The following is a 20,319-nucleotide window of genomic DNA, read 5'->3' as shown; positions in this document are numbered from 1 at the left end:
CAGGGCATGGACAGACTGACACCTGATCATTCCTGGCTCACACGAGATTGACACAGAACCTTAAAATTCCATTTTTCCCAATACACTTTGATTCATCCCTTCTCCCACTTTTGGTTGCTACTCCAAATTTCCTTTACAAGTCCTGTACATATCCAAAATACACTTCCCATATGTTCCTTGCCCCTTTAAGCAGTAACCCTCTCAGTTTATGCAGTGATCCTGAGAGATACTCCCCAGTCAACCCTCTTTGGTGATTTTCTCACGTGGACCATGGACTGATTGCTGTGCTGTGAGAACCCTAGAAGGTGGGTGAGCACTCCATTTATCTGATAAGGGTATTTTGGTTCCCCCATTCCTTTGAGTTGACAGAGATTGGTCTTTAGTCACACCTGTGGCCCCTGTTCCCTTTCCTTGCAGTGCTACAAGCCAGGTTCCTAATCATTTGGTGTAACCTGTGAAACTTGCTCCTTTGAAATCAACCCTTATCGTGTAAGAATGGAAAACAGGGTGAATTCACTTGAAGTGGGGTTCATCCACTCACAGTTGTTCCTCTGTGTTCCTTTGTGTCTGTGGAGATGAGTGCTTTGCCATATAACTTTGCAGATCCTTTTTCTGTAATTTGAGAGGCACCTCCCTTTGCATGCAGAGAAACTTCTGCTGAACTCAAACTGAATGTCTACTTAGATGCTGCTTTCTACACCCCAGCTGCTGTCTGCTTGGAGTGAATCTATGGAAGTGGAAATTGAGATCAATTCTTGATTGTTAATAAAAACATTTTAGGAAAAAAAAATTAAACTAAGAGTAAAAAAATTACTGCTATCAGATGCTACTCATCTAAGCATTCTAAAACTTGGAGATGAAACCACTGAGCTGTTAATATTCAGTACAAAATAATATTTAGACCAGTCTCAGTACGTATGTCCAGAGGTGTAGTCAGCTCACAGAACTACAATACACTAATCAGAACCATGTGGGAGTCTGAAGGGTAACTCAGCTAACTATGGGCAAGTGTCAGACTTCTCGTCTCATGTTAAGATAGTCCAGGATGACCAAAACATCTGTAGATAACAGACAAAACCATGGAGAAGGTTCTTCTTCCTTCCTGAAACCCCATCAAGATGTTGCAGTGGTTTCTCCCATGGATAGAATGTGAAAAATGAACTTCAACAGATGTTAGCTGTATTGCTTGTTTTCTACCAGAGAATACTTTGACACTTTAGAAATCTGTAAGCAGCAGAAATACTGATTAATCCATACAGAACCAAATAAATTAAAGCAGGAGAACAGGAGGTCTGACAAGGCTCATAATATATTCCAGCAATTATAGAATGGAAGTGAGTCATGTACACAGCTTTTCTAGTCCTTCATCTGGAAACATTTTAATAAAGAATTGATAAAATAATCACATTTACATTATGTCCCTCTTACCTTCCACTCTCCCTGAGATGAACTAAGTGGAATCTCTTAGGCTGTCCATCAACTAATCTGATTCCTCACTTCTAGTCAAAAGTTTTTTAAGTTCACTTTCCCTTCTCTGTCAACATGCTGAGACATCATTCCATCCTTACAGATAAGGCCAAGTCCAGAGCAAATGTATATAGGCTTGTCCAATTTTAAAATGTCTGGATTTTTCTTTGTGGTTTTCTAAATAGGAACTGGAATTTCAGTGGGTACACCTGCATCACTTTTCACATTTATAAATTTATTTATTTACTACAGCACCTCCAAAAAGATGCAGAAACCTAACCTTAACTGTGCCCTTGTGAAAACCCTTGAAATGGGAGGCAGGATTTTTCAGGAGTGCCTAAGTGACTTTAAAATGAGATTTACTATCAATGAAAAATCAGCTCTGAAGCTTGCCTGTGAGTCTCATGTCAGTCACCATTCCCTGGACAACTTCAAAGTTAAATTCTGCATTAGGACAGCTATTTCTTCTAGTGATGCAGTAGTGGTGACAGGCAGGATAACACCGAGTTTGCAGGGTAAGTTGTAGTTTTATTGATACAGAAGATAAAAGTTTTACAGAGTATCAGGCAAACCCATCCTCTTATTTGCCCAATACTTGAGGATGAACAGTTACAGACAATAAAATTATCCAGTTACCTGTAGTGCAGCTAATGATTAAATTACATTAAAACTGTTAACAATATTATATTGTAAAATATAAGTTCTTGTACAGTATATAAATACAATAGCTTTCTGCTCCTTGTCAGGAACATAAGCTAATCACACACATTTTGCAGTTTAATTTAGCTTGTGCTAAAGTACAGTTCCATCTTAAATATATACCTTAATGTGAACCATACCTATGAAATCTCTCAGTTTCACTCCCTGCCTCTTAACTTGAAAGTAATATTACAGCACTTTAAAAGCCAAATGAACACTCTTATGCAGAAGAGGCTTCTGTCAGAATTTCCTCTCTTTTAAGTCTTTGGCAATGCTTCACAGGACACTCTCCTTAGTCGGACTTAGTTTTTTACCATATGACATTTCAATCTTATCCAAAGCAGGACACTCTGATTCCTGACTCCTTCTGTCAGAAAGAGCAGGCCATGCAAATGCGCTGTATTAGTGTTAAAATTATACAAATCCTACACTGTAGGAGAAAATTTACATTGTGCAAAATATATTAATAAACATTTTAAAGATTCAAAAGATACAACATTGTTAGACTTGGCGACACTGGCCAACTGCATAAAAACACTACTTCATACCTGGTCAGTTGGTGGCCACTCACTGCTCTGGAGACCTGTGCCTTGACAAGTGGCACTGCAGTCAGACAGAGCAGGAAGATATGTATGGCTTTTTATTCAGGCTAGCCTTTCCATGGTCTGGAGGCTAAGACTAGAACCTTCAAACCTATCAAGCTTCTGAATAAGTTATATGACTTTGAGAAGGATATGTTACATTCAGTGGGTAACCAGGGCCACCTCTGTAGGCTGTAGGTACACAGCTCAGCAAATATTCATTTATAGAGCCGTGGCAGTACTCACTTGCACCTGACAAAATCACCACCAAACTCTGAACTGGACAAGTCCTGCACCCTGGTAGAAGCACCTTCTCAGAGCTGCTCACCAGGACACAACTGAAGCAGAACAGATATGAATGGACTTCATAGTCTTTTATTCTCCCAATACACCAGTAGAAAGATGAAAAACCAAGAGGAAAAGTAACTTGCATTTAAATCCTCTCAGTCCTACTAAAGATGTTTCTTGCAGAAGTATTTCAAGTAAAATATGCTGCACAGAAATATATTCTATCGCTGTGTAGTGTATGGGTTAGGTAAGCAACAGATTCACTATGAAACAGATGGAAACACTGAGATTTAATGTCTTTTAAAACAGCTTAAAGACTAAAAAACCTACAAGATGAAAAGCTGAAGTTAACTTTTTCTTCTCTGCTAACTACCTGTGTTTGCTCCACTGTGTCACTTCCATAAGAAAGGTTAAGTCTGTGGAATCACACAGGCAGAGATTCATCCCTTCCAAGTGCCTGCCAAATAGTTAACTTTGTCCATGCTAAAATCAAAATTAGAGCATTACTCAGAACTATTGCTTGAACAAATACATGCAGTTTAAACTACATGCTATAACAAATCCCTATCAGAAATGCCCTCATCAACATGGAGATAAAAGTGCTCATTACAGTCAGCAGATGGTAGATGACTGTGAAAATAGTCTTAAGAGAAAATATAAATATAGATATATTTAGCAGTATATTACTCTAGCACTGTAATGCCAAATGGTAGATTTCCAAATGGTAGATTTCTGAGGAATATACTGAAGGCAGGCAAAATATTACATATATTTCTATCTTAATTTGTATGACAACAGTGGAAAGGTTTTGGCATAACATATTTCTTGGAGGAATGTTATGATTAAAAATATTCCTTAGAAAAATTTGTTTCTTTATAACATGGATGAGTATGATAAATCATTATGTTATTGCATAAACTATACGGTTTTTAGAAAACAAGACCAAAAATAGTGCTTCAACATTTGGAGTGGAAGTAATCTATGTAATTTGAGACAGAAAGTCAAATATGAACCCTGAAAATCAGGATTGTACATGGGGATTCAGCATGCAGGCTTGCTAAACAAAACTAATTTCTACGCAGATACCAACCTATGAACTTATTGTTTTTTTCTTCCAAAATAGACAAAAGAAGCAAAAATACGTAAAGGGCATGTTAGGTACTACATAAGGCAGAACATAAGAATGCAAAAATAATTATTATATGTTCCAATAGAAATATAGGTATGTAGTCTACAGACTTCTAGCCACAGATAATTAAAAATACAGTATTTCATACTTTTGTATAGTTGAAATCAAGGATAAAGAAACTGTGTAAAAAATGGGTCAGGGTAACAGTTACCAAAACGTACAAAAATAAATTGCTTCTGATGTGTGATGTTGAATGTTTTTGCATGAAAGTAATATTGCTTTGATGAACAAAACAAAATATTGTAACTTTTCATTCAAATTCCAGAAGAGATATATAATTACTTTCTAAAAAAATAATGTATTTTCACATGTATATCCTACATCTCTTACAAACTGTACCTCTTTACACAGTACCAGTAGTTGAAAACAGGTCCTGAGTCAAGAATTTCTTGTTAAGGAACAAAATAGTTCACAGTGCCTGGTTAATTACTTTAACCCAACCACAAAGTCTGTAGCATTTAAATCTGCAGGAAAGCTTCCCGTTGCATTAGCAAGAACCGTAGATGCCGGATAAATGATTTCTTCAACCGTCACATATGTCCCCGTTAAAAATCCAACAAATCCAACAACAGCTATAAACACATCTTTAAATATTGTCCATAAACTTAAGTTTTCCTTGTAGAAAGTGAGGATTTCAACTAGAGGTGGCAGAATCAGTCCCAGAGTGCTGCTGCTGACGGCTCCAACGAAAGAAATCACCAGGTCTAGGCGAGGGATCAGAACTGCTAGTGCACCTAAAGCACAACAAGAGAAACAGCACCTTCAGATTCAACATCCTCATGAGAAACAAAACGGCAACAAACACATAATCGAGTGGTTCAGGCTTTTTACAAAGCTCCATCATTCAGTATTTTTCCAGCTCCATGTGGTGTGCACTATACAGATGAATGTCCATATTTGTCAGTAACTCACATCTTCGTGCTCATCTGAGAGACCCAGTTTCAATTCTGAATTTCTGCATGAGCTGGCAGAGCATGAAGTTAAAGTGTTCTTGTACTTACAGGGTAAATAGGTTTGGCCTGCAAATCATAGAGAAATGAAAGATATGATATTGCAAGGAAATATTTTCCTTTTTTGGTTGTTGATAGGTTTTTAGGATGAAAGAATAAAACCTGAGGAAGAGTAGAAGGGGCTGTTGCATGCTGCCCAGGAGACAGTGGGCAAAAATACATTATTGTCTATTAATTTATATAACTAATAAACTGAAAGTCACATAAAATTATTCAAAATTAACAAAGCCTGTTGATAGCTTGGCAATCACACAGTCATTTAAGTGACTTTTCCTTACAAACTTGGAAAATCTTGGTTTGTACAATTGCATTCAGTTTGTAAAATGTTGCTGTAATAGTTGCCTAGTTAGCTCAATGAGAACAGGGCCTTGCCAAGAGGAGTCCAAACATAAGGCCCACTAAGCCTTTTAAGCTTGGCCAGTCTCACCTCCTGAAACGAAAACAGTCACAGGAACAGAATCCATCATGTTGGACCAGAAACGCTTCTGGTTTTAACCGCTCTGGCTGGCAAGGTCCCCTAGTATTAACTCAGATTGACTGTTTGTCATGTCATGTTTTCAGTCCTGGATTAGAAAACATTTCAAAAACCTCTATATGACCCCTGTATGTGGTGGAAATGTCTTTTTTCCCTTCCACAAATATACTGCTTTTTAACTATCAGACATGAGTGTAAACATCCACAGCATCAGCCTGTTTGCACCCTTCCACCGCAATCATAAAGAAAGGGGAAGGGAGAAAAGAGGTGTGAAAGCCACAATCACACAAAAAAATACCATGTAATATATTTTGGTTCTTCCATAACTCCCTTCTTCACTCTGAAGCCTAAATAAAAGCATGTTTGGCTTTAGAGAAACTTTGACCATATGCTATTCAGACAGTGTTTATGGCAATGAACAAATGGAACAAGCAGGAAGGAGATCTCCACATAACGTGGGGATGAAAACCAAAAGGTGTGTATTAGCTTTATAATGTGTAACTATGAAGTTGTGCTTTCTATTTGCAGAGTATCTTTGCTGTGGGCTGAAGGGCACTAGCTGCATCAAATTCTGACACACTGTGATTATGAAAGGCAGAATACTCAAATGATGTTCCTGTTGATGTTCTCCATTGAGAATAACTTGGGGAAAACTGCATCAGAAAATTCACTCAAAATTCACTTATGGAACACACCACTGCTATCTGGCAACTGTTTGCTAAACATCTTAATGAAACTTGTAACTATAGAGTTATCACATAAAAAGGAGCTAAGATTAAAAGGTATAAACCTGCAGAGGGTCTAGCCCATCCTATTTGAAAGGAACATATCATGCACAGATCTGCCAAAAAAAAAAAAATCAATTAATTTGTTCCTGCTTGAGATGACTATAGTTTATTATCACTTTGGGATTCTACAGAGATATGAGAGGTGCCATTTGGCCAGAGAAAGACTGGGCAGAGACAGAAATGGAAACCTTAGGAACACCCTGGCACTCAAAAATAGTAACAGAGTTTTTTTTATCCCACTGTTAGGATGGATCTATGCCAAAACCAAGACCTATGCCAAGACCAATGCCAAACAGTTTCTTCCCTTACATGATGTGACATTTGAAGACTGGAAATGTCACATGTTTATGCATTTTCCAGGACAAAGCTAAATGACATGAGAAAGGAATTACACCAAAGTTAATAAGTCACCAAATACCCACCACTATAACTTTTGCAGCCATAACTGTTCAAGCCACAAGAGTAGGCACCAAAAATGTACAAGCAATGCAAGATGAGCACTCAGACCAGATTGTGATACTTACACAGCCATACAGAGTCCAAAAGTAATTGAAAAGTGCAGCTGAAGTGTATTTGCAATGTCTGGTAAAATTCTCAGCTAATGACTATGTTGAATGTGTTGTTCTGAAGTAAAAGAGAGAGCTGCACACTTATTATCTTGCCAATTTAATAGATGTAGTGGGTGTATTCATTAAATATAGATTTTCAACTTCTGTAATAGACCTCTTTCAGTTCCACACATGTCCAGAGTTTAGAAGGCACTCATTAATTTATAGTTCATAGTTTTGATTCAAACACTCTGCTTTATTAAAATAGTAAGACTATGTTTCATGTTTTTTAATTGGAAAAAATCCAACTGTAGTTTGTAATTGCTTCAAGTTGCAGAAAAACAAAATGCTGTGTGTTGATTTGAATCTCATCAAACGTTTGTCTGACTCATACAAATTTGTACGAATCTGGATATTGCTGTGGGAGGAGGTTTGGAAAAGTGTTTCAAGGTTTTAATTAGTGTCTTATTTATTCCCTAACAAGCCAAGAGAAATACAATGCATGTTTATTACCTACCAAAGAATGTATTCAAGAGTTAAGAAAAGGCTCCTTTTTCCAGAAGCATACAAGGGGCATTCCTACAGGTAGGAAGCCTGATTTTCCCAGCTATTTGTAGATTTCAAAAATACAATGTCAAGAAGAAATTCTGATCCTTTATCAGCAGCCATGAAACCTTCTGGTTTGGAAGCTCTGGGAATCTCAGCTAGAGAAGTAAGTTCTCCATGACTATTAAGACACTTTTTTTTTGGTCAACAGTTAAATTGTCTTCAGGCTTGAATAAAAGAGTGGGGGCCATATGAACAAAGCATTCTGCAGAGATACCAAGAGGCAGCATTATATTGCCTCTACCTTAAACTCTGCAGTCTCATCTCAAAAACTACAACTCATGGTTTCTCCAGCCTCTCTCAGCTATGTAGTCCCACATTTGTGTCAGCTGAGACTTTTCGAGGGGTGGAATGCTCTAGTACAATGTTTAGATTTTCTTAAGGGACAAAACACCCCCATGGGAAGATACTCTTAAATTTTTGATTCATTTACAACTTTTTGTTACAGAATCAGCATATTAGTCTCCAGACTTGCTTGGTTGGGAGATAATTCCAGTGAGATTGCTGGGGAAAAACAAAGTTTTGCCATTTCCACCCAACTTAAATGCATTATACCTGCTGATGAAGTCAAAAAAGGTGATTACCATATTCCAGTACATCCTCCAGTAATCAAATATTGAGCTACCTTATTTCTATCAGAAAGTAATGCATGTGCCACGCTAAAACCTTGAGCAAGATGGGCACAACTGTAATTAGGATCTATGGATCTAAGTAAATATTGAATATAACTTTGGTCTTAAGTTCAAAAGCAAAGCATATTATGACTTCTTTATAGGACACTTTAATCACAGAGCTCACTTAAAAAGCCTTTTTTTCCATATTCATAGGAGGACTTAATTAATTTATAAGCATCTTTAGGAAGCCAGAAACCAATTTTGAAATTACAAATACTAACAATAATGATAATTTCTGCTATATTTTTCTTTTGCTCAATAAGCTGTTTAATATTTCTTATCAAAAATTATTTATTTAATCATATGAAATATTTGATTATTTATAATCATTAAACTAAATTATTTTTCTGATAATACCAGATTTTTAGACTTTATCTAGGTATTCAAACATAATTCTGACCAAAAAAAACAGGTCTGGGGTATTCAAACATTGCATCTGAATAAAAGAAGTAGTACATACATTACCAGATCAGTAGTATGGCCCAATCAAATTTTCCTAACAGCAGGTTTTATAAATAGGCATAGTCAAAAAGATTGAGGGCTTCCTAAGCAAAAAATGTTGGATGTTACTAGGAAGTGGTGACTTCACACAGTTGCAAAGCAAAATAATTGTCTCAAGTGACATACAACCACTTCTCTTCAAAGGCAGTGACAGTGCAGAGGAAGTCCCTGTCCTGCAGCAACCCAGCATACCCCAAACTTTCTGTTTGTACCACTTCTCCAGGACCAGATAGCAGACTACAACTCTGATGTATTAAAGATGGGTGTCTGACATCCATATGACTTTCTAAAAACACCAAAAAAATTGTATTATTTGTACATTGATGCCTATGATATGGCAAATAAAGGGTCCCTTCTGGGAGTTAAAAATGCTTAAATTAAATGCTTGGCCAAGAATTCTGCCTGTACGTAAAACAGAAATTCAAAATATCAGCCTGAATCCTCTTTCCTAATCTAATATCCCTGGCTGCACTCTCTGTCCCTCTTTCTTTACCGCAGTAGTCTCAGCCACTCAATCTGGCATCCTCTTCCTCCCTTCCCCCTACTGCAGTGTTTCCTGGATCCCCTTCCTTAATGCAGCACCTTCATATTTTCTCCCAACTCCCTCCTCAGTTTCCATAACACTCCCCTCCACATTGCCCAATGTTTTTTTGCCTTTATTTCCTGTGAGAATGGAAAAACATTTCTCTGATATGGACTGCCCCAGAAGGCTCAGCCATTTTGGCTGCAAGGAGCTTACATGTGCAGGATGGACAACTGGCAAGTCAAGGTAACATCATCTTCTCAGGTCCTACATCACAATTAAAACTGTTCACCTCTTAAAAATAAATGTCAAAATCTAACAAAATTTAATGTTTCCATGAAAAGTTGCTCATGTAAATTAATAAAAAATAATGCCTTCCCTGAGAGAATGTCTTCCACAGCAGACACCAAAATGTTTTGATACACATGTACAAAGGAATATGAGACCAAGTAGAAACTGTTACCTATCTGCAGATAAACCAGTGCAAATAATAAGAACATTTGTGAATAATTTACATTCTGACACATGCAGTTTTTAAAAAGAATTTTAGCTAAAGATCCTGGTATTATATAATTGCAAATTAGAATTTTATTTTTATTTTTGCTAAAAATGATAATTAACATAGGGTTTTAGGTGGTGTTTGTCTCAGCTGTTGAGATATTAAGACTATAAGATACATATGGAAGATAATTTTTTTAAAAAATCTATTTAGATTGTCTTCGCGAACAATAATTTTCATAATCCAATTTTCTAAAAAGCATACTTTTAAATATGCTCAATCTCAAAACCAAAACTAAATGGGAAAAAAAAACAAAGCAGAAGACAGATTGCAGTTATACTATGAGGTGACAAATTTTACTTGCACATTGGAGAGAAAAAGGACAGCCTGCACACAGGACAACCACACACATCATCTGGTTTGGCTTTGTTCCCTTTGGAATGAAAAACTCCATCATTATCTTTCTGTAACATACAGTATGAGAGACAGAAACATAAAGTACTTCACATCACACTACACTGTAGTGCCCCCACACTACACCACCACATTTTTGATTGTTTTGTCCTATGTTAGTAGGAAAGAGCAGACTTACACAGGAGAAGATGGCTTCAATATCCTTATCCTTCACAAGGAAGGGTGACACAGGACACTGCCCTGACACACAGCAGGACCCTGTTGAGGGAATGGGCAGATCCATTCCTTCCCCAGAGCCCTCCACTTTTCTCAAATGTGTAAATAAATTCTGTTTTTACAGCACTTTGCATCCAAGATTTCAAAATTATTATTAAAAGGGTTTTTATTCTTTTATTCCTTAAGCAGAAAGACACATGAAGAATGACATCAGACCAAAGTGCAATTTAACAGCAGCATTAAGTCCAGTCTTCTTACCAGGCTACTTAAAATCCCTACAGCCAGGGCAAAGGACTGGCACATACCACTGGTATGAGACTCCTTTTTCAAGGCAGCATTCCCCCATTATTCCACTAATAAAATCTCTCCCCTCAAGCTGTCTGTGTTCTATATAACCCTAAAATTCAGGCAGTGCAGTTAGTTCAGATTTCAGCTTCCACAACCTGCACCTATTTTAAGCAAAATCCAGTTTCACAATAACCCAGTGCAGGAGGAGGCTGTGTGAGCAATGTCCCTGTAGCTTTACAGGGACAGGGATGAAGCAGCAGTGACACAGCTATGAGCCAATTCTTCCCCTACTCTCCTCAGGTCCACCCAGACTCACTTCTCTCTCTGAGCCAAAATGTCCAAGTGCTAGTTAATGAACTGCTTGCCCTCCTCATCCTGCTCTGCCTGCCCCCATCAGATCTTCAGAATTAATGTATTTTTACTAAGCAACCCCCTTGGATGGCGACACACCAAGAAAACCAGTCTGAGAGGCCAAGGAACGTCCTTGTGCTGTAATTTGTCCAGAGCTGCGGTACCAAGTGATCTTCATAAAACCAGCAAGCAGACATGCTTGGCACAGCACGTCAGATTAGGTGTAAATGTATTTGACCATTTAGTTAACTACAATCCATGTGGTCAGAAACGGCACCCATTTTAGGCTGTCAGATCTGAAGCATTTTTTTTTATTAATTTCTCTCTGCAGTAAATTTGTTTGAGCTTTGCTGCTTTACTTTATCACACAAATCTTTTTAGACATTCTTCAGTGAAATAATGCAATGGGCTGTTAACGTGCATTTCTGGATTCAAGAATTGAATGTAAAGCATACAACAAAACTCAGTAATACTGAGCTCCAAATGAATGGTTCTAGACCATAAAAACACTGACACTTCCCACTGGCAGTCAGTATCCTGATTCTACAGGCTCACCAGAAATGAGTCCACATTTGAACTTTTGTCCTCTTTGTCTCACTCTCTCAAAATAATCTGGCTCTGAGACAGCTGAAACGTTTCGAACCATGCAAGCAAAAATTAATGCTTGCTTATCCAAGGACAAGACTGGTTTTGCTACAGAGAAGAGAGGTGAAGAAAAGAGGCAGAAGGAGTGGTTAAACCTTGAAGAGCCAGCCATGCTGCTTCCAGTGATGCTGAAGAGTTGGGTTTTCCAATATTCACCATCACCACTCCATATTCCCCAATCTTTCTCTTGGATGCACTGCATATATCAAGATTATCCCACAGGAAAGTAAGAAGGGATACATGGCTGCTACTTTGTTGTCTCATAACAAAAGCAATAATAAATTAAAATAATTTTGTATTATTTTTTTTATATTAGTCTGTCTTGCCATTACCCTTGAAAATAAAATTTTCATTATATACCTTTTGATAACTACATAAAGCAAGAAATAATGTGATGAAGATGAAATTGAACATACTTAGCTTTAATCTCAAGCTAATATACTTCACTCCACAAATACATAAATATGAAGGAGAAACATTTCCAAAGTCACCTTTAGGAATAGTAAAAATTACTTATCTTTATCCTTCAGGCTTCTTTTCCTGTTTCACAATAAAATTTTACATTTCTTTAATAAAGATGATTAAAGAAACAGACGATTAAGATGACAAAAAGTATCTGGTTTTTTGGAATCATTTTGTAGTAACAGAATCCATCAGGGTGCCATAACTTGTAACAATCATGCCAGATAAATTATCTTCTCTAATCACCATCTAAGGACTGAACAATATATTAAGTAATAGAATAAGTTAGATTTCCCTCCTCTCACCAAGTATTAAAAAAAAAAACCAAGAAGATTCTGTTCTGAAGAACCTTAAAGAAAGTTCTGAGTCTCTAACCCATGTTTTTGGGGATGGGGGGATTGTTTATAGGTGCTACAGCTTCCATCAGCAGGAACACATTAATTTTCAGAATTTCCAAACACGGACGTGTACCAGACCAATTTGCTTAATGAAAGAATTCATGACAGAGCTCTAGACTAAGAAAAACCACAAAGAGATTTAAGCGAGGACATACTAAAGACATGAGACAAAAGAGAAGTTTAGAAACATCACATGGACAAGTCTGGATGGTCTCAACAAAGGCAAAAATTCTACTAAACAGACACATTTAAGGGATGTTAAAGGCCATAAGAAAAGCTTTTACAACCACACCGATAACAAAAGGCTGAAAGGAGGAAAGTGAGCCTGCTCCTGGATGGAGTGTGGGATTTAGTGACAGCACACCCAGCAAAGGCTAAGGTATCCAGTGCTGCCTTGGCCTCAGTCAGCCTCCCAGCCCCTGGTGTCACTGAAAGACCTCAGTAAGAAGAATTTCCATCAGGAGAAGACTAAATTGGGGATTATTTGAGGCAATTCAAAGCATAAGGATATACAGAACATGAAGGGTTGCATTCAAGAGTGTTGAAGAGAACTGGCCAATGTCCTTCTATCACTACTCTGTATTGTTTTTTAAAAGTCATGAAATTTGGGGGAAATCCCTGGTGACAAGGTAAATTAAATGTTGTCAAGAAAGCCCAAAAGAATAATACAGAGAAATACAATCAAGTCATATTTACTTTGGTCCTTGGAAAAATCATGGAGCAAGTCATCTTAGAGCATATTTCAGAGCACATGAAGGAGAAAAGGGTATCTGGGAACAGAAAATTAATGGACTTATGTAGGAGAAATCATGTCTGACCATTCTGATAGTCTTCTTTGATACAATGTCTGGATTTACTGATGAGAGGAGAGCAGTGGATGTCATTTACCTCAATTTTAGAAAACGATAAAGTGCTCACTACAATACTAATATTTAAATATGTCCCAGTATCACAAAGTACCAGTGTTGAAAGTGAGCTGACATCCCATTTAAGTAACCATTAATTTACATCATTCATTTTTAATCCTGATTCAAAACTGGATTAAATTTTATATTTAAAGAGTGATACTTCACAGCACTTTTATGCAAAATGGCTTAAAAATATATTAATTCCTGCTTATTGATAACTTCAGATTACATATCAAGTTATTTAAGTAACAGTAGTGCTTACGAGACAAAATGCTTCATTCCACAGAGAATTTTTAGCCATTTTCAAATGATTTCACACAATGTTAAAAGTTTTTCACAAAAAGCAAATACATGGATCCTCATGTTGTTTTTAAGAATCTGAATTGGCCTACTTATTTTGGGCTGTGAAAAGCAGAGGTTTTGGGCATGATTATCATATGGCATGAACTCTATTATTACTGACATAGCAATAAATAACTTGTGAGCTTGCTGCAATGTATCAAAAGTAAATTAAAAAATAATGCCCTTAAAAAGACAACAATCACTAACAATCACACTGCAGTGGGATGACCAAAGCATTTCCAAAACTGTGCTTTGCGACAGCTGGTGGCACAGGCTAGTTAAAGCCTGCTGTGGTGACTGATGATATAGAAACAAGAAGCTGCCAAGAGCTTTGGCTTCCTGGGGAAGATCACGTGCAGCAGCTGGTTGAGGTTCGGCTCCCTGTGTTGACAGGCTTAAACAGATTAAGTACTGAATTATGGCCTGCAGTCCAAATCCATCAAAAAATGCAGTCATCTGCAGATGTTTTTAGTCTTAATTTGTTGGTATTTCACCTCACAAAATGAAGTTCAAAGAGAGCAGCTTGCTTCATCACAGGGGTGAAACTCACCTCCAGCTCAGCAGAGGGAAATTCAGGCACAGCTCGTGTCTGGAGCACACTCCTCTCCCAGCATCCCATCAGCCATGCTCGCTGCAGACTGGGGCGTCCTGCATGGGTCACGCTTTGCCACGTGTCTGGTAACGCTCACGGCATGCTAGGCATGCCCAAGGGAAGGGGAACCCTCCTAGGCACTCTTTCTTAGCTTTTTGTGACCCAAGTAAATCAAAACCCAACACAAATACATGATTGCGTATCAGAAGCCTGTGCCAACACGTATTATCCTTTATCTGTAATTTTCAAAGAGCTCACCATCATCTTTTCACCTTGATGGGAGAGGGGAAATACTGACTTAGTGCTTACAGCAGTTACACAGGAATAGGGGAACTCAGGTTGGACATGCTCCTTGAAGGACTGAGGTTTAAGTCCCAAATACTGGATTTTCACCTACAAAATTACCTTTCAATCATTTTTTTCTAAATAAGGATATGCGCTTGTGTTGTGCGACCAGAAACTTTTTTTCTGGCTATCCTCAAATGCTTTGCATCCTGTTTTAGGGGTGTTTTTTTTCCCATACCAACTCTACCTTTGGTAATGCTTTTAAGTGGACAGTGCAATGATTATGTGTAAATACACTTTACAAAGCAGTATGAACCCCTGCAGAATAAAAGGCAATACTAAATATCAAGCACAAGATATTACTTTATTATAATCCCATTTTTTAACTAGCAGACATTTCAGCCACCATATCAACTAATAAAGCAAACAAAAAATATCTTCACAGTATGTAATACCACCTCCATACTTTCATACAAATGCTTGCCTTAATTAAAATTTATTGGAATATTCTTTTGGAAATTATTATGTATATTTGCTGCCTGTGGTCCTCGTATTAATAAAAAATTATTTGCAATTGTAAACTATCTAAAAAAAATTAAAATTACTTGTAAAATAGCAAAGAATAAAGGTAAATTCCAGTACGTTTGAAATTCAACAAACCCCTAACTTTTACTGTTCAAAAAATTCCTGCAATGATTTAATTGTTAGCTCTGGATCACACTGTTATTTATAATGTAATATTCAAATCTAGAGTAATTTTGTAAAACAAAATTAGCCTTGAAGGGTACGTATAGTAACGATCTTACATTACTTTGGTGTTCCTGAAACACTGATCTGAATGTTGGATCACTGCTTCACTCTCAACCTAAATGGAGGGAGCATTTTATTTGTTGCTGAGAGCTTTGTAAATATTGATTTAAGGATGTGATTATAACCATGGAGTTAGAATATTGATCTACCCATTGTCAGTGTAAGAATCAATTTGGAAAACAAGTGCAACACAAAATTGCCACAAGTTTTTTCAATTAGAAGAGATAATACTGCTGTTTATAAATCAGATGAGCAAGAATTTAATTAGTTTCCCTCTGGGAAAAAAGTCATGGAACAAGAAAAGGGAACAATAAAAATGCTCACAGGAGAACAGTATCATCAAATGGTATCAGAATGGACTAGGAGGATTTCCAACATAAATAAAGGGACAAAAAACTATAACAGATCTGAATTTAAGTAAAAGGGGGCTTATGATAAGGTAGATCAGCACTGACTGTTGGTTTCTGGACATAAACAAAAATTGATGATTGGATCATCTTGAATGTAAACATCAAGTCGCAGAAAGAAACCCTTTTTTATAGGTTAGGCACAGCAGGGTCAAGGTCAGACAACACAGCAGGTCAAAATTTTGCTCACAGTGTCACAAACAAATATCCATACCTCGGTGGTAATGCTCTCTATTTGTTTTAATGAAAGTTTAGTGCTTTACCCCATGGATGGAAATACTCAGTATGTTTACTGGGTAATTATACTTAATTAGAAAAATAATTTTTAACTGTTTAATTTTATAAAATGTGGTTTTGTAATTTGCATGTATTATATAATATTGATTACAGTTCATTATAAAAATAATGCTTCAAATACTGTATGAAAAATCGAAAGGTATAGGAAGAAATTCTGTAGTTAACAGCACCAAATGTTGACAGATTAGAAACAGATCTAAGAGATCCTTTCCCAAAGACCTTGAAGGATCAATTACAAATGAAATAAAGAACAGTTTTTGTGCTAAGGAACATTCTGACTTTATCCCTCCCTTTTATTATCACAGGGTACTTCATACACTGTGAAGAATAGGGATTCTTTTTGGATAAGACAAATTACTCAATAATTACAGTATAAAAAAGAAAGTCCTTCAATGAGGAGAAGGAGAAAATGACAAGGTTTTGTCCATCCCTCCTTCTCATGGCATGAGAAGTAAGTACAGCAAGTATATCCATAGAAGCAGGTCATACAGCCATTTCTAAGCATCGTCCTCTTTGGAGTGAGTTGCACTATTTCAGTAAGCCAGAGGAAGGAAAAACACATAAAAAACCAAAATAAAGCAATAATGCCAAAACTGTAATATCACAAGGATTTAATTAATTTAAATATGCTATAAATTTTTCTTTATTTTTGCTCTAACATTTTAAAGCTGCCTTTATTATGACAAGCAATCTTTGAAGTCCTAACTCTGCAGTCTGATGCAGTCATTATAATCAAATCCACAGAGGACTTAATTCTCATACAGTTCCATTGGTATCTCAAGACTTAGTTTGGTGCTTATTACACATGGTAAGGGCAGATGAAACAAAACAAAGATTAAAAAATTGCTAATTTTGACCAAACACAGTTCAGAAAGCACAACAAGCTGCTACCACCCAGCAACCTCTCTCCAATCCTTTAAAAACAAGGCAGGAATTTGAAAGCCTTTGTGAGGATCAGCTTATCAAGCCACAAATCATGAGTAACACTCAGGGATGATTAATATTCTAGCTTTTAGGCTTACTTGAAGCACTAGCAAAGAAAATGCCTGGAGTGACTAATTCCAGCTATGAAGTAATTTTTTAAGAGACAATTGAAAGCAAAGCAATGTTTCACTCTTATTGAAAAACGCAGGTATACAAACCAGCACAAAAGTTATACTTTGATGGCCCTGAGTATTTATTTCTGTTTCAATACACAGTGAAAACCTCTCAAACATTTTCAAGGAATACTTTTGCTACCTTGCAATTTTCAAAACGCTTACTTGCAACCTGCTTATCATTTGTGGTATCTTGAAAGAACTCTGTACATTTGGCTCTCTGCACAGCAATCTATCTATGCTTGAGGAAAGATGTATTTCCTCATCAATAAATTAAGGAAGTATTTTGAAAATAAGTTGCAACCCAGTGTCCTGCTGGGCCTCATTTTAAGAGACAATCAATTTTTTTTTTTTTTTTTTCACTCGGTATACATTAAATATGGTATTTAGCTATTCAAATTTTAAATGCTCTCATGCTAACCTAGAAATGCAGATGGGTATGATCAGTTTTCACTTATTTTTATATGAGCTCATACCTTTTGTGTGATGCTGACTGCACTTCCTCTGCCTCCCCTGAGAAAGCAGAGGCTGCTCTTCAACAAGTAGTACTGCTACAGAAATATAATCAGACTTCCTGTCACTCTTAAATTTGCCTAAAATCCTACCTAAATGCCCCCTGTCAGTTTAGTGATCTCCACAGTGCCAGTAATATAGCACACAGAAGTATGTGTCTGTTATCCAGTGAATTCTCCACATGGACAGAATAGCAGGGAATTTACTGGATCAGTTTGCCATTACTGCCAGTATTGTGCTGGTCTACTTATATGCTTTAAAAATAATTACCACAAGAAAATCAAAACAAAATGTCTACAATGTGTAAATGTAAAATGTACCTGGAGATGTTTAGCTGAATTATTTCCTACTTGCTCAGTAGTCAAAACTTTCAATGTGCTGCATTTGTGGCTAAAACATGAAAGCGTGTATATCATTGTTCTAAACACTTGCCTAATCTGCTAGCTGAACTAGTTAAAACCATTTTCTTCTACCAGCATACTGTGAGGACAGCATATCCAAAGAGAAATAAACTCCCACAGGCCACAGCTGAGACAGGTTTCTCTTTTCATCTTCTTTCCTAATTTGAGTTAGAAAGTCATACTCCAAGGGAGAAATGGCTTCTGTGTCTAAGTTGCAAAGATTGGTAATAATCTGACTGGTAACAACAACTCTCAGCATTTTGCTCCATATTTTACATATGCTCCTGAAGGGAATTTTACAATAGTTTTCATCTTTCTTTTCTCATAGAATTAGCTAGCTCCCCAGTCATATTCACTCTCTTGCTCAGTAGAATGTCTGACAGGTCTTAATTATAGTATGTATCTGAAAATTACTTGAAATTGTATCTAAATGACTTTCAAAAGTATTTTAAGTAAGATCATAAGTCTACCCATTAAGTACTCAGACTTCACCATCACTTAGTCAGAGGAATATCATTAAACAAATAGTGCTTAGCTGTTTTTGTTTAATGTTTTTGTACCTATTTTTCCCCAAAGCTGCACCACTCCCTAACTAAAATGCTTACTTAGCTGGCTCCTCTGGAGAGGACAGTGTTCAGCATCTCCCAACTTACTAATAAGCCTGCTTATCTTTACTGGTAACATAAATATCCTATCTGCAAAGAGCAAAATCAGTAAAGGGATTAACTGGCTATCCCACTCTTCTTTTAAGCCACAGCCACAGAGAAGACCACTTGACCAAACACATCATTCTGGGCTGATTAATGCCACTGAAGATACAGAGAACTTTATAAGAAAGGGAAAACAATTTCTGCTAAACAATGAAAATTTGGCTTGCCTTTCCTTAACCCATGCTTCTAAGAAATAAAGATCAATTCAACAACACAACCATGGGACAGAGTAAAGATTACAAGATACAACAGCCTGAGGCAGAGCTCTAATGCCTAAAATTCCCAAGATTTTATTGAGTAAATTCTTCAGACTTCACTTTCTGCTATGCAGAGAAATATAAAGAAATAAATATAAACTTCAGAAATGTATGTTTTCTTTAATGAGATCGTTCACATAAATAGGCTTATTCATTCAGTGCTGCAAACCAGAGAAGTCATCCCCCGTGTAATGGACCCATTTGTTCTTTTGCTGTAAAGTGGCTTCCACAAAAAGACAGGCATATTCTGTGAAAATCTGTTTTGAGTTACAGAATCACAAAATATGTCAAGTTGGAAAGAATCCATATGGATCATCAAGTCCCAACTCCCTGCTCTTCACAGAAGCCATCTAATCTGGTTTTCAGATGTTAGGGAGACTTCATTTCCCTAGGCTATCAGACACTGTCTGCACAGCACTTTCAGAACTTTGTTTTCTCTTTGCTGACTCACCCCTGCCCTGAAAGTAGTTCAGTTTCATTTTTATGTTACTAATTCACTGTTGATTAGACTTTATCCTGGGCTGTGTAGAGTTGGATCAAGCGAGGAAAGCAAGAGATCAGGAAGAGTAAATGATTTTTAAAGAATTTTTGAAGTGCAAGCTGTAACCTATCACTGAAAGGACAAAGGAATACCAATACATGGAGAATTAGTAACAATGCAAACCCAACCCACAGGAGGGCTTTGGCCATGATAAAAGCAATTACTTCAGCTGGCTGCTCCACTAAGAAATCACTAAGAATAAAAGACCACTATGTAAATTATACTACAACTATGATAGCTTTATCTTTATAAAACAGTTCTTTTATTGGTTTTACCTCTGTTGTTATTGTCATTTTATACTTATTCATGCTAGTTCAATTTGCTTCAAAACTTCTCCATCATAAAACTGCAGCTTTTTCATCTTAAACTTCCATAACAAAATCAGTTCAGCTCTGCTAAACACCACAAAAAAGGTTTTGTCCCAGAATAGCTTTAATCTTTGCTACAATGTTTAAGATATTTTCTTTAATTGATGATGACACTGACAAAGGGATTGAACACCTGCTCGGGAAGTCTACAGATGACACCAAGGTAGGT

At 36.8% G+C, this 20,319-nt stretch overlaps 1 protein-coding gene across 2 annotated transcripts in view; it reads right to left on the bottom strand.

The window, feature by feature from the left end:
* Positions 1-1,974: 1,974 nt before the first annotated feature.
* Positions 1,975-20,319, bottom strand: part of SLC36A4 (solute carrier family 36 member 4) — an 86,705-nt gene continuing 68,360 nt past the window's right edge. For both annotated transcript variants that reach the window (XM_088052091.1, XM_005516188.3), the window contains exon 11: positions 1,975-4,958. In XM_088052091.1, coding sequence (XP_087908217.1) covers positions 4,651-4,958 — 308 coding nt within the window. In that variant the 3' untranslated portion in view covers positions 1,975-4,650. The remainder of the gene's footprint in view (positions 4,959-20,319) is intronic.

Source organism: Pseudopodoces humilis, chromosome 2 (genome assembly GCF_049639895.1).
Source record: "Pseudopodoces humilis isolate 2021_Gansu_Grassland_sample_001 chromosome 2, ASM4963989v1, whole genome shotgun sequence".
Classification (NCBI taxonomy): domain Eukaryota; kingdom Metazoa; phylum Chordata; class Aves; order Passeriformes; family Paridae; genus Pseudopodoces; species Pseudopodoces humilis.
Note: the sequence above shows the minus strand (reverse complement) of the source record. Positions and strands in the feature narration are given on the sequence as shown.